At 41.5% G+C, this 14,069-nt stretch overlaps 1 protein-coding gene across 3 annotated transcripts in view; it reads left to right on the top strand.

The window, feature by feature from the left end:
* Positions 1 to 13,614, top strand: part of LOC121269484 — a 101,444-nt gene extending 87,830 nt beyond the window's left edge. For all 3 annotated transcript variants that reach the window (XM_041174077.1, XM_041174075.1, XM_041174076.1), the window contains exons 20-25: positions 5,053 to 5,205; positions 6,013 to 6,161; positions 7,196 to 7,335; positions 8,634 to 8,731; positions 9,917 to 10,058; positions 12,902 to 13,614. In XM_041174077.1, the coding sequence (XP_041030011.1) occupies positions 5,053 to 5,205; positions 6,013 to 6,161; positions 7,196 to 7,335; positions 8,634 to 8,731; positions 9,917 to 10,058; positions 12,902 to 12,972 (753 nt within the window). In that variant the 3' untranslated portion in view covers positions 12,973 to 13,614. The remainder of the gene's footprint in view (positions 1 to 5,052; positions 5,206 to 6,012; positions 6,162 to 7,195; positions 7,336 to 8,633; positions 8,732 to 9,916; positions 10,059 to 12,901) is intronic.
* The last annotated feature ends 455 nt before the right edge of the window (positions 13,615 to 14,069 follow it).

Genomic DNA, 14,069 nt, shown 5'->3' with positions numbered 1-14,069 from the left:
TTGTTTAAGAGAACCTATTGAGGATTCTAGATGTTTGTGCAGATTCTGAAGCTCCGTCAACATAAACATTTTTATTTCCTCAATCAACTCAGCTATTTATATAAAATGTAAAAACTATCAGTTTTGACTTTGAGTGAAGCTGAAATTATAAAGCAGGCTCAAGTCTAATCCTGCCAAAAACTACTTGTTTAATTGAATATTCTTGAAGGAAATGAAGGAAAAATTGACACAATTCTGGGCCTTAGAGATAAAACGTTGATAAAGGTTACAGAAATATTACATAACCAATAAAAGCAATTCAGAATGATAGGGGAGGCCAGAGGTGCATAATAAGATGTAAATAGCATCTTAAGGGAGAGCAGGCCAGAGAAGGGATTGAAAAATTATCTGACAGCCAAAGGCATTAACTTGTAAGATAATTAAGAATGTAGTTTGACCATTATATTCGCAAGTCTGTTTATTGTGGCATACAGTGACTGCTAAGACAAAGCAGCATATTAAAAGGAGTAATTCTATGAAATCACAAAAAAGCAGTTTCAGTCAGCTCAAACTTTACTTTTTACTGGACGCTGAATAAATATTTTTTACTGACTAAATTGTTAGAAGACAAGACTTTTTTTTTAACACCGTGTAGCTATCCATATCATCAGTGGAGGGACCAGAGTGAATGATCCAATATTTGTTACAATCGAAGACAGGATAGATGGTTAGTTAAAACATGAAGTAAGAGATGAGTGTTTAATTCAAATTCCTGCGGCATTATTCATTACAGGCATTAATGAGTAGTTTAGGGAGAATCATTTTCTCATTTATTTTAAATTAAGTCAGTTGATTTCAGTGGACTGAAAATCAGGCAGATTGTGAATGCAGGAACAGAAGTAGGCCATTCAGCCCCTCAAGCCTATTTTGCTATTTAATTAGAATATGCCTTATCTGTGCATGAATTCTATTTATCCACCTTTGATCCACATCTCTTGGTTCCCTTGCCTAGTAAAAACCTGTCTTAGAATTTCAATTTCCCCAGCATCCAGAGAGACAGTTCCACATTTCTACAATCCTTTACGTGAAACAATGGGGAGGATCTCCCGGTTGGTGAGCAGGGGGGGCGGGGCCCACTTGCCAACACATAAAATGACTCAGGATGAGGTTGGGCGGAACTCCCGCTGTCACCCTGCGTCATTTCCATTTTCAGGTTGGTGGGGGCGCAGCTGAATCAGTTGCGTGCCCACCGACCTGTCAATGGCCTTTTGAGGCCATTTAAAAAGTAATTAATATCATTAATGGACCTGCCCGCGGGCAGGCTGGGAACCCTGGAGGGCTTAAGAAACCTTGTCCATGGGCAGGGTGAGGTTTCATGAGGGTTTTTAAATATTTAATAAAGGTTTCAGTAAAAGTGATGGACATGTCCCAACTCATGTGACAGTGTCAATGAGGGGACCTGTCAGGAAAATTTTGCTATCAGGTGTTTAACATTTTTTAATTTGCATCCGATCTCCCTGAGGTAGCAATTAGCCTCAGGGAGGTCAGTGCACTCTTTCGCGTGCATGTGCGAGAAAGCGCACTCTTGGCTGAGGGAATCCCCCCCCCCACTTTGTCCGCACAGGGAGCACATAGCTGGGTGAGCCTTAATTGGCCCGCCCATGTAAAATGGTGGTGCTCCCCCAATCAGGGGGCGCCAATCGGAGGCATGCCTACCCACGCCCGCTCCTGCACTTCCCTCCCAACGGGAGGGAAAATTTTTCCCAATACTTCCCAATTTTACTTCAGAATGGTCTAGTGCTAATTTTGGAATTGTGCCTTCCTCTTTTGGAATGCCTCCACCTGATGAAGTACATTTTCTGAAATTAGTCCATTGAATCCTATTTTCTGTTTAAATACCTCAATTCAATCAACCCTCAAACTTCTAAACTCAAGGGAATATAACTCAAGTTAAATGTCTTCACGTTCAAACCCTTTTAGCCGCAGTTTAATTTTGGTAAATTGGCACTCTACCGTCTTCTCAGGACAATATTTATGTTCTTAAGGTACGTTGCTCTGAAGTGAACATAATACTTCAGGTGAAGTCTCGTTGAGGCTCTGTACCACTCTTTATTGTTAAAAACAAAGTATTAATAAAAAGGACTCAGTGAGACCTTTAATTGAAGTGGAAACCTTTGAACAATCAACCTCCATTTGGCACAGAAAGGTAGAGCAATTAAATCTCGTGGCCTTGGAGTGTTATACTAAGTTCTGGACAGATGCATTTTAGCAGCAGAAAAATGCATTATACAGCGTGATGGTTCAGTGGATGTATTGAGATGAAATTTTGATATGCATTTTGGGCAGGAATGAAGAAAAGGAGATAGCCAATCGGTAGACTATTTTACACTCCACTGATTATTTAAAAATATACTATCTTTAATGTGCAAGTCAGGCTGCCAAGTTGCTTCCACCTGAGATACATTTCACATCCTAGATCCTTACACTGAGTTCCATGAAATATTTGAAAAAGTGAAAAACACGGAGGGGCAGATGGTGCCAACTACAACAGGGCAATAAATGGTGTCCGCTGTTAGACTTGGCACTGCACCCTTTAGCGCAAAACATTTTACTCAATAAATTGCTAGAAGTTTAAGCTGATAATGGAACAACATGGAAAATGGGGCAGCTGGGGCCTGAGAGGTCAGGGCAAGCAAAAGTCTTTCCATCACTTCTCCGAGGACTTTTCATACAACCCAATCCTGTCAGTTCTGTTCAGGAGACAACTCAGCCCCATTGATTAAAATGTTCAGGGTAAAAAGGTTAAAATTAAAATGGATTTCCTTCATCAATCAAATTGAAGGATATAAGTATAAATTAGAAAGGGTGATTTCAATGTCTAATCTGGTACAAAGAGTGAATTAAGGAGAGGGAAAGAGGGATTCGTTAAAAGAGAAAGAAAAACATATAGAAGGGAAAGAAATTAAGGCCAGAATGTTCCAGCCCCATTAGCGTTGGGTGTCATGGTGGTTGGGATGGTACAACATGGCAAGAAAACCAAAAACCTGTGAAACCAATTTGTGATCATCTGCTCCACCCATCAATGGCAGGCCTTGTTTCCCACCACTGCATGTTGGGACCCTACTTTCAATACTTTAGCATCTCTTTATAAGCCCTGCACACTGACATGTTTCACAACTGTGCATAAGCAACACATATCTGACGAGCTGCACTTTGCATGGGACTTCGAGGTTTGTTTGCCTACCTTGCTTTGAGCAGCACTCACGGTCATCAGTGCCAGGCTTTGCAGGCAACACCACATCACTCTTAGTGGGGCTCACGGGCCTGTCTCTATCTACCAGAGCAGCCATAAGGCGAGGATAGTTTTTCAATGGCTACAGGGCTAGGGCTTGCTTGGGGAAGGGGGAGAAATGGCCACAGGCAGGGAGAGGCTGTAGGGCGAAGGCTATACTGAGGAAGGTGGTATCCCAGGGTGTGTGTGGGGGCACATGTTGATCTGTGCAAATGGCCTCAAGATGGTGAGGGCTGAGGAGGCAGTCTCTAGAGGAGATGAGGCTGGATGGTGATGTGAGGATGTGTGAGAGAGAGTGAGTGGTGATGTCCCTTGAGCTGGCAGTGAGTGAGATGTCAGTGAATGTGTGAGTTTAGAGTGATAAGATGCTTGCCCTGATGGCACGGGTGAGATCATTCATTCTTTTTCTGCATTGGGTAGCTGAACTCTTGTGTGCAGCATCGGCACTGACTACCTCTGCCCCTGTCTCCCAAGCTGGTGTGGAAAGAATGATCGGTCTCCTGCAACCAGAGCAGGGGTAGAGGACATTGTGGTGGGCCTCCACAACGTCCAGAAGATGTCCCAGGGATGTGTCACTGAATTGGAGGAGTGGTAACCTGAAGTGCAGTACACCTTTAAGAGAATGTGAGCCAATTGACCACGTGATGATATTACCCAATTGCTGTGTAGCACGGGCTACATTGTTAATCAGTAGTTTTAGAATAGGTTTTGTGTTTCAGAAGTACACACATGTTGGTGTTCCATTATTTATGTGACTAAACAGCATGTGCTTCATTTTACAATGGTCTTTTCACCTCCATCGTCTTGGTTACCAACTCACTCGTCAGTAAATAAGTGTTCAACCTTGTTCGCCGAACAAAGCGACCTGATAGAAGGAGCCGAGCAGGGAGGGGCTTCACTCTTCTGGGCTTTCGGGGCCATGTCTTCACTGGAGCAATCCAGGCTGCAAGCATTGAGAAGTGTACATGCGGCTGCCATTTAAATTTGGTGCCCTGCGTGATGAAGCGGCCAAGTAGCTGGAAGTGGCGGGAAATTTGGAGGCCGCCTGCCAGCGAGACGGCGTGTTTCCTGTGGCTGCATAATTAATGAGGCAGGAATGGGATGATATGGCTCCAAAAACCACCATTGCAGCTGATGGGTAAAATGACTTTTCTGCCGCCTGCCACCACACTTTGTGCGAATCTGGGACGACTTCGCCCCAAATGGTTTAAATGACATTTTTTCAATCTGCAGCAATTATTACCTGTTTTCACAGTGCAAGAGATTGACAAGCACCAATTAACAATTATCATGATGATAAAATGGCATCTCCAGTCAAAATGGCTTGACTTAATTTTCTGCAGTTTGTTTAGTTCATGCCTAATGCGGAACTGTGGCAACTTCATGCCATTCAATGCATTACAATGGTGAAGCAGGCAGTGAGATGATGAGTGGAATTCAATGCCCCATCCAGGAGGCAAGCTTGGAGTTGGGGGTGGTGGAGAGCCTATTGCATGCCTGACTCACCCCAATCAAATTCGGAGCGAGAAGGGTCGAGAACAACCTTCCCATCCTGTCCCACATACCTGTGTTCCGGGGTCTCTAGCGATTTTCCTCCTCACTATAAACAAAATTTCCATACAGTGTCCATCATGGTTAGTGTAACAAAGAAAATGTTTAAATGTTGTTTTATTTTACTATATTAAAACCATTATAAACATATACTACAAATATATATATATATATATATATTTATATATATGAAGTTGTAGTTATATATATGTCGATTCTTGTCTTTTCAGGCTTACGGCATGGATATCACAAACGACGAGCTCGCCTCTCTGGAAAAGATTACACTTGGCTTCAGTGAAGATGAAGTAAAGAAGCATTTCACTAAACCTGATATCGATACTATTGGTGCAATCTCAGAATACAAGGATTGGGCCAGCATTGAGGTGAGGATAAGTTGCTGATTTATCATTTACATCAGCCGGAAAGCCATTTTAAACCGGAAAGCCATTTTAAACCGGAAAGCCATTTTAAACCGGAAAGCCATTTTAAACCGGAAAGCCATTTTAAGTGCTCTGTCTCATGCAAAGATAATAGGTGGAATTGTTTTCCATTGGCCATGAATTGCATTCTGACTTTCAAGGAGTTGCCATTAGGAAGATATGTGAATGATGGGCCTATTTAGGACACTTTGTTTGTAAGTAGGCAAAAAAAAATAAAAGTAAAATTACGGGTTCATTATTATTCAACAAGAACAACTTACTAAAGATATTGGTGACAAGATTGGATAGATTGATTTTAATCTTCAATCCTTGCGCAGAATTATAGCAGAGCAGATTTCACACCTGTTACAGAACCCATCTGACCTGTCTTGAGAGAATGAAGAAATTATTGGGCTCTACACAGGATCCGCCAGACAGATATATAGCTCATAGAGTTTGGGCTGCTTTTGAAGGGAGGTAACCAGGTAGGATTGGTTTAGGGGTAGAATTCCAGAGATCTCAGATGCTGTGATTTTAAAAATCGGCAAAGGGAAGATGTAGTGATATACAGTTAGGGGAGGTGTTGAATGGCAAGTCTTGTCATACCTCTCAGGTGCAAGTAAGCCCCTTCATAATACTGACTACGCTGTTCACGGTTTACATCTTTTGACAATGATTCTTAAAGATAAATTTGTGATGAATTTGTAGCTGTATAATTAAATTCTTGCATACAAGGGCTGATGATTTACATAATTTTTTTTTCCTTTAAAGTATTCCTCACGAGCCGAGACCATCATGAAGAACTTTTTGGGTGAGCGACAATGCAGTGCAGTCAGTGGCACAGAGCTGGTGGCTATGGGCTATTTCCTTTGTAGCTGTTGGCCAGATCAGATCAAGAAAATTAACGTGACAGCCTACAGGTAAAAACAACTCAATAGTCATTTTGTCCTTTGGTCCTTTCACATTGACATATGAGATTAAGGTTTGAAATATAGAATATTAAGCACAAAACTGCCTTACAAAATGCATACGTGGAATAGGTTGCCATGAAAATAGTTGATGTGGTGTTGGGGAAGGCACTTCAAAAAAGGACCGGTTGAAAGTTCAAGGGAAAAGAAAAGACCCTGGTGCTCAATCACTCTGTGAAATTTGATAGTTTTTGCATTGTTTCTGGCAATGCGGAGAGTGAATCAGTCTCACCTGCAGAGGCCAAGGGAGAAGAGGTGGTAGTAATTTGTTAAAAAAGATGGAGTAAAGTTGATGATATGAAAAATCTGTTAGGCGTCTTTTTAAAAAAAACTATTTTCTTTCCTTTCTTCCCTCCTTTCTGCTAACACTTAGTCATGTCCAGCTCCACAGCCTTAGCCTTCCAATACTTCATCCAAGCAGCCATGCTTCATCATGAGGCTAGAAAGTGGACATTAGTAAGCTATTTGATGTGGAGCACATCATGGTTGAGTATGTTCAGAATGTCCACACGCAAGCACTGCAGCAGAGGTCACTGAATATATCAATTCGAGTGGAAATTAAAACTGATTTTCTTTCCCACCGCCCCATGTCCAATGGGGCATGTGGTTCACTGCAACTTGCTTAGCTTCATCCTGGTTAGGACTAAATAGCTTAACATTGAGTGATGAGCAAGTCTGGAACATGACTAGCCCGTATGTGCATTTGCACACGGTATTAAATATTTTCCATAGAATTCAATAAATAGAGAAAGCTCATGGTAATTTACGCAAAGTGAACTGTAATCGGTGGCATTTATTGGTGTCACTTCCACCTTCCCCACAGTGGCACACCAATGTACTTAATGGGTCAATGTTTTTATTTTTAGTGGCTTATGAGGATCAGACTTTGCTTCATTTCATTATTCTAAATTTGAATCGAATCATCTGTACTAAGCATTAACAAGACAATAACAAACTCACAGATTGCTCTGTTTCATATTCCGCAGTGCTGCTGCCAAGGATGTTGGGAATGTGATGTGTCCTAAGACAGAGACTCTAGTTGCTTTGAAGGAAAAGGCAGTGGAGGCATTTCCCAAAGTGGGAAGTTGGACTGGTGCAGATTTACAAGAGATGGGAGTAGTAGCAGGTAAGAATTGCATAGGTGTTACAATATGGAGAGAATCTAACCATCTGCCTTTGACATTCAATGGTATTACTATTGCTGAACCCCCATCTATCAACATCCTGGGGGTTACCATTGACCAGAAACTGAACTGAACTAGTCATCTTATACTGTGGCTAAAAGAACAGATCAGAGACTGGGAATTTTGCGGACAGTAACTCACCTCTTGAATCCCCAAAGCCTATCCACTATCTACAAGGCTCAAGTCAGGAGTATGATGGAACATTCTCCACTTGCCTGGGTGAGTGCAGCTCCAATAACACTCAAGAAGCTCAACACCATCCAGGGGCAAAGCAACCCAGTTGATTGACACCACATTCACAAACATTCACCTCCTCCACCATTGAGGACCAGTGACAACAATGTGTACCATCTACAAGTTGTACTGCAGCAACTCACCAAAACTCTCTCAACAGCACCCTCCAAACCCTCCACCTCTACAAACTTGAAGGGCAAAGGGCAGCAGATGCATGGGAACACATCCATCTGCGAGTTCCCCTCCAAGACACACACCATCCTGACTTGGAACTATATCACTGTTCCTTCATTATTGCTGGTTCAAAATCCTGGAACTACCTAACAGCACTGTGAGGTGTACCCATGCCACATGGACTGCAGTGGTCCAAGAAGGTGGCTCACTGCCACTTTCTCAAGGGCAATTAGGGATGGGCAATAAATGCTGACCTAACCAGTGATTCCCATTTGATCAAACTATTTCCTCTCATTGTTTATCCTACAAATGAGCTAAATTTGGGGGAGCGTGTTTCCTCCCTTTGGCAGGCATGACTCTGCAGCAGCTTCTGATGCTCCAGAGAGGGCTAGCTCTGTGCAGGGGGCCCCCTTTAAATATGGTGACTGGATTACTGAAGGACTGAGGTGATGGCAGGGCAGGTGAATCAGAGGCAGCCCCACCATCAATTCAACGTGAAACTCGTGAATCTGCATTTTTCGAACAATATGGCAGTAAAAACCGTCCATGCCATCGATGGGTCAAACACTACTTTCCCCACTCAGTATGGGACTTTGCAGATTTCTGGGGCGATTCCGCCCTATGTTTCCCACAACAATCTTGCAAGAGAATGAAGGATAGATAGCTTCTCTCCCACCCCCTCAAGTTCCTGCCTTGTGCCTAGCAGACTGCAGTCATCATGAATACAACGCAAGGTAGAAAAAGCTGCTGGTTTACAGCAACTATTGAATGTGTTGAGAATGCGCTGCTTTTTAATGTCCTGGTCTACTCAATTTATACCTTTAATTTACAGCTGGGCTCAGTGCTGAAGAAGTGGCCAAACTGATGACATCTGCAGTATCATTCTTGACTCCAGAAGCTGTCTCCCGGTTCCCTCCGAAAGTCTTTTCGGCAAGTACCATTGTAACTTTGTACTGTATTACACTGGAAAGTGGATTATCAGAAGGAATCAAATGAGAACAACAGATGCTAGGGAAGTTGTTCTAACACGGTTGAGGGACATTATTGATTTTTAATGCATTCTAAGACAACTTGAAATGTATTTTGACTTCTTGGCGAAGCACATTTGATATTCTGGACAGATATTCTGACAGTGAAAAGGTTCCCCTCGCGATTTTCAGGCCCTCATTTAAATTTGGCAATTTAAGCACCAGACAGATGTCCCAGTGCAGCAACACAAGACTGAGGCCTCAACATCGGGCCAGTCTGGCTGGCTGCAAGTTAATTTGACGGGGTAATGGTTACAATCGCTGAACATGGAGCTTCAACTCTCCTCTCCGATTCCATCGCTCATGGAACTGGTCAGAGACTGGACTTACAGATGCCAATCTGTTCTGAGTAAAGTGAAAATTGGGGTCCTATTTACCTCCTAAAATGGAATAATTGAAATCAATACAAAAAAGAGTTGGTTGAATTGTTTAATGACCTGCTGATCCACTACCACTGATAATGCTCCCCTCCCAAAGTGAAATTTCACATCCTTTGCCTTATTTATAAATCGATGAGTGCCCAGTGTCGTCATCATATCATTATTCTGTTTGTTACTATACAATGTTTGGTGTATTACAATGGAATCTCCAATATTCCCTTAATACAAAGGCACTGTCAATTCCCATCAAGAAAAAACAAGATTCTGTAGCAAAAAAAAGCAAACAGCTTGGAAAAGTTTGTAGTGAAGCAGACGCCAAGATCCCTTAACAGACATGCAATCCTTTCAGCCTTTATTCTTTTATGTGTTGCACCTAAGTCAATATAATGCACCAGGGGAAGGAGCAAGAAAACCCCCACTGTGCCAGATACAACTTGTTTGTCTTTTGTCATCAAGATGGTGTACCTACATAGGCTTTTCCAGAATTGGCAGCGACTGAAAATCCCTAATAATGTGAAAAATGTGCCTGCAAATTTATTGGTACTTACATTTTTCTTTTGAAATCCTTAGCTAGACTTCTGTTAACAATCGGGGCATTTCAGTGAAGTCTTTTGATCACATCATCTGTCGGAGTATCTTAAATTTTTTTTTCAGATACAATGTGCCCTTAATTAGCTGACAAAAATCTCTCTTTCCCATTACGTTAGGCTATGAATGTGGAGCAATTGAGAAATTTGGGGCCACAAAATTATGGTGCTGTAACTGAAACACAGAAAAGAGAATTGTCAAAGGAAAAGCTTGATGCCTTGAATGAAAATGCAGGATATGCACGAGTCATTGGTGGTGCAGGTAAGCAATGGATTTACAAAGCAAGCTCAGTAACAAAGGGAAAAATTTTCCCCCCCATTGGGGCGGGAAGTGCAGGAGTGAGCGTGGGCAGACGTGCCTCCAATCAGCACCCCCAATCGAGGCCCGCCCAGTGTGACATCTGCCAGGAAGCACTATGTGTTCCCTGTGCAGGTGGGGGAGGTGGGGGATTCCCTCAGCCAGGAGTGCGCTCTTTTGCGCATGTATGTGAAAGAGCGCACTCATCTCCCTGAGGCCAAGTGCTGCCTCAGGGAGATCAGCTCGGAATTAAAACTTTTAAGACAAATGTTTAAAAAATTTCCCTGGCATGTCCCCACTCATGTGACACTGTTGACAGGTTGGCGGGCGTACAGCTGACTCGGCTGTGCCCCCCCGATCTGAAAATGGAAATGACACGGGGTGATGTCGGGAGGCCTCAGTCTTGTGTTGCTGCACAGGCCCCGCCTCCTGCTCGCCAACTGCAAAATTAAGAAGGTACTATTGCTCGGAATGAGAAGAGTTGATGTTCCATTGGAACAGAGGAAAATAGGAATGGGGTAGGCCATTTAAACTCTTGAAGCTGTTCTGCTCCCTAACTCCACATACCTGCCTTTGCTCCATAACACAGATTATGATAACCCTTGCCTCTACCTAATTAGGGCTGTTATGAACAGTACAATACTCAAACTTTGGGTTGACCCATTGATTCAGTACTTGAACAGCTGCCTTGTGAAAAAATAGAGTCAAACAAAGCAAGTGTGGATTTCACCTTTCTCAAGGTTAATCTGATTCTGGTGCTAACTATAATGGGTTTCTAGCATATAGCAGCAGTGATTTCATGAAGCAGGCTAAGCAGCCAATTATGTTATAACCCCTCTGAGATGGCAAACCAGGAAATAAATTGCAGTGGTTACCCTTCACTTTTTAATCATTTTACAGAGAGTGAAATAAAGATTGGGAAACAGGCATGGGATTAATGTAGAAACTGAAATATCATAAACAGACATTTTTTTATTATTAGAAACCTATAGTTCTTTTATAATGGAAAAATTTGATGTTCCACGAATATAAAATTCATTTCTCAAGGCTAGAGGTGCTGTTCAGCAGTAATTATAGTTAACATTCCATTAAAAACCTTGTTATGCCCCATTCAACAAGGCATAACGCTTTGTAGATTTTTTACAGTGAGTTTAGAGCATAAAAGTTCACATCAAAATTTGAGTGATTTCTAAAGATTAACTTCTGCAGGACTTTTAACATTGTACCCTGTGGGGGAGCAGGGAATCACTGACAGCAGCTTCTGTATTTCTACATTTAAGTGTGCATGTGTGGCCAGAGGTTACTGTCAGTTTCACACTGTAATGATGGCAAATGATGACAGTTCTGTCATCATCAGAACTGCAAAATATGGTCCATTACCTATCAATGTGGTCATTACCCCATATGGCTTCTTGCTTGTGATAAACTAGCACTGCTGTTGCTGGGCTGACTGACCAAAAGTCAATTTCATATTCTAGCTGTATTATGCAACATATACTCGTGTGGTTTTCTCCTTCATGACATTTTCTTATACATATGCACAGGTCATGAAATCCTGTAGCAAATTGCTCAAGTTTAATGAGATTACCTTCAAATATCAAGGTTACTTCCAAATGCCTCAGACTTCAAAGGGGCTGGAGAGTACCAGATGGTGCTTTGACAATTGCATGCTTTCCTTGGGACAAGTGGTTCAGAATTTACTCTCCAGTTGGTATAATGCAGCCTTCATTAAAATGAATAGAAAAGATAATGAAAATTCACTACCTTAAATGAGAAGGGATATTTTAATAATTTTATACACTCTTAATGGATATTGGAGAAGCACTTTGAGCAACAAATATGCCTAGATTTCCCATTCCTTTTATGTACAATATTTGGCTACAGAGCTCATTAATGTACCATCTCAGGCTAGATTATATCAGACTCTACATCTGTACAGTTCTATCATCAACACAACTTCCGATAAGAGATTTGTACATGTGGACCTGATGAATAATGGAGCAGAGATATTTAAAAGGATAAAATCCTTTGTAGGACCTGGATTTTGAGCCAGTGAGGTCATTAGTATGAGTGTTGGGTTTGTCTTTTTGTTTACTATTTCTATGATTCTTTTGACATTCAAAGTTCACCGAATGTGCTATGTCCCTTTGAAATCGCTCTTCACATTTCCTTTTCTATCTGTTCCCACTCCCCATTTTGGTCCTTGAAGGTTGATACCACTCATTTTATAGTAAAGGCTGCAAATGATAGCATTTTATATATATAACACATACATACATTCTGCTGAGCAAGGTGTGTGAAGTTCAACATAGTATAGTGACGTGGTCCTGTAGGTACCATTGTTTTTGCATCTTTAAGTTTCAGTGTGGTGTTGTATTAAATTGACAGTGTCAGTTCAGTTACAGACTACTTTCATTGTATAAATCTCATTAGCCAACTCCAAATCTAGCAGTAAATGGACTCCTGACAAATGGTTATACCACAAATTTTCCAAATAGCAAACATAAATTAGTCTTTCTCATAGCAATGCATGTCCATGAGATTAACCTGTCCTTCATAATGATGTTGCTTGTATAAAACCATTGACTTCCCTTGTCTACTTCTTCCATTAAAAACCCAGTTAGCTGAATGGAAGCAGATTATGGTGACGTCAGGAGGTGTTAATAAAGTCAGTGACCTCATTTGCAGCAAAATGGAAATTGATTAATCTGGTTTATTCAGCAAACATTAAGTATTAAAATGTTATTACACAGACAATGTTTGACTTCTCGTTCTAACTTAATGCTCTGATTCTGCTTTCTTATCAGGCTGTATCTACTGGAACCCTGTGATGATGCTGACCCTTCTGGTTCTCAGCTTGACAGCGGCACTTCATTAAAATGTGAACTAAAGAATTGGGAAATTCACTGTTGCTGAGAGTGATGCCAAGCAAAGCCCAAATGCAATTACCCATTGAAGTTTCAGGTTAAAAATAATACAATTATAAAGACCGTAGATTCCTGCCCATTGACATTACTGAGATAATTGGCCAACCACATAAAATGCTGTAGATAAAGAAATGGAATTTCTCACTAAATCTATTAAAACTGATAATATCAATACATTCTGTTGGCAGCTTCTACTTTAATTTTAAATGTCAGTCAGCTCAAATCTTGCTGGAAGGTGTGATCGGCAAAATGGTGATAGCCAGTTTGTCCAAGAAACTTGTTCATTATGGTTTATAGAACTTATGACTTGAAGTGCAGGGGGCTATTTTTGCTCATAAGTAGTATCCGGCTGATGTTACAGTCAGCATGTGATAGGGAATAGAAGGCGTAAGTGTAGTGATCACTGCTGGTTTGCTGTTCTATTAACCTTTCGATGGGGACAGAGATCATGTAATGCAGAAGGTAAATGGCTGTATAAATAATACTTGGTCTATATGATCTCCTAGTCTTGATTGCTTGAGGGAGCTGAGTCTTTTTTTGCCTCTTCCAGGAGGTTTTCCAGCTGTGCTGGGTGCGCGGGATGAGGTGGGGCATGGGAGAGTGTGGGGTTAGTGGGGGAGTGATGGTGGGTGATGGGGGAAATTAATGTTTAGCTACGATGTTCCAAACATCATGAGTTTATGGCAGGCTTGATGGACCTGCTGGTCTTTATTGCCTGCCATTTTCCCATGTGTTCTTTCTATTTCAGTAGCAATTTAAAACTATTGAAGAACTGTTGGTTGGGTTGACCCATTTGGGAAGTGCATTGTGAAGACAGGCTTCTTGCATTAACTCAAAAAATCATATATTCAACCTTTATTGAAGCTTGAGGTAGTATGGGTATGGCAATAGGAATGGTGTACTGCTAAACATTCTTTTATAGGCTGATGGGAAAAAAAACTGCAGTTTGTTCAATTACATTTATTTTTTAACATTCAATTCTTTACAAAAATGGCCAGATTAAGGGCGGAATTTTCCATTCCAGGACTAATCCAGTGGCAGGGCGGGA

Source organism: Carcharodon carcharias, chromosome 25, assembly GCF_017639515.1.
Source record: "Carcharodon carcharias isolate sCarCar2 chromosome 25, sCarCar2.pri, whole genome shotgun sequence".
Taxonomy (NCBI): domain Eukaryota; kingdom Metazoa; phylum Chordata; class Chondrichthyes; order Lamniformes; family Lamnidae; genus Carcharodon; species Carcharodon carcharias.
Note: the sequence above shows the minus strand (reverse complement) of the source record. Positions and strands in the feature narration are given on the sequence as shown.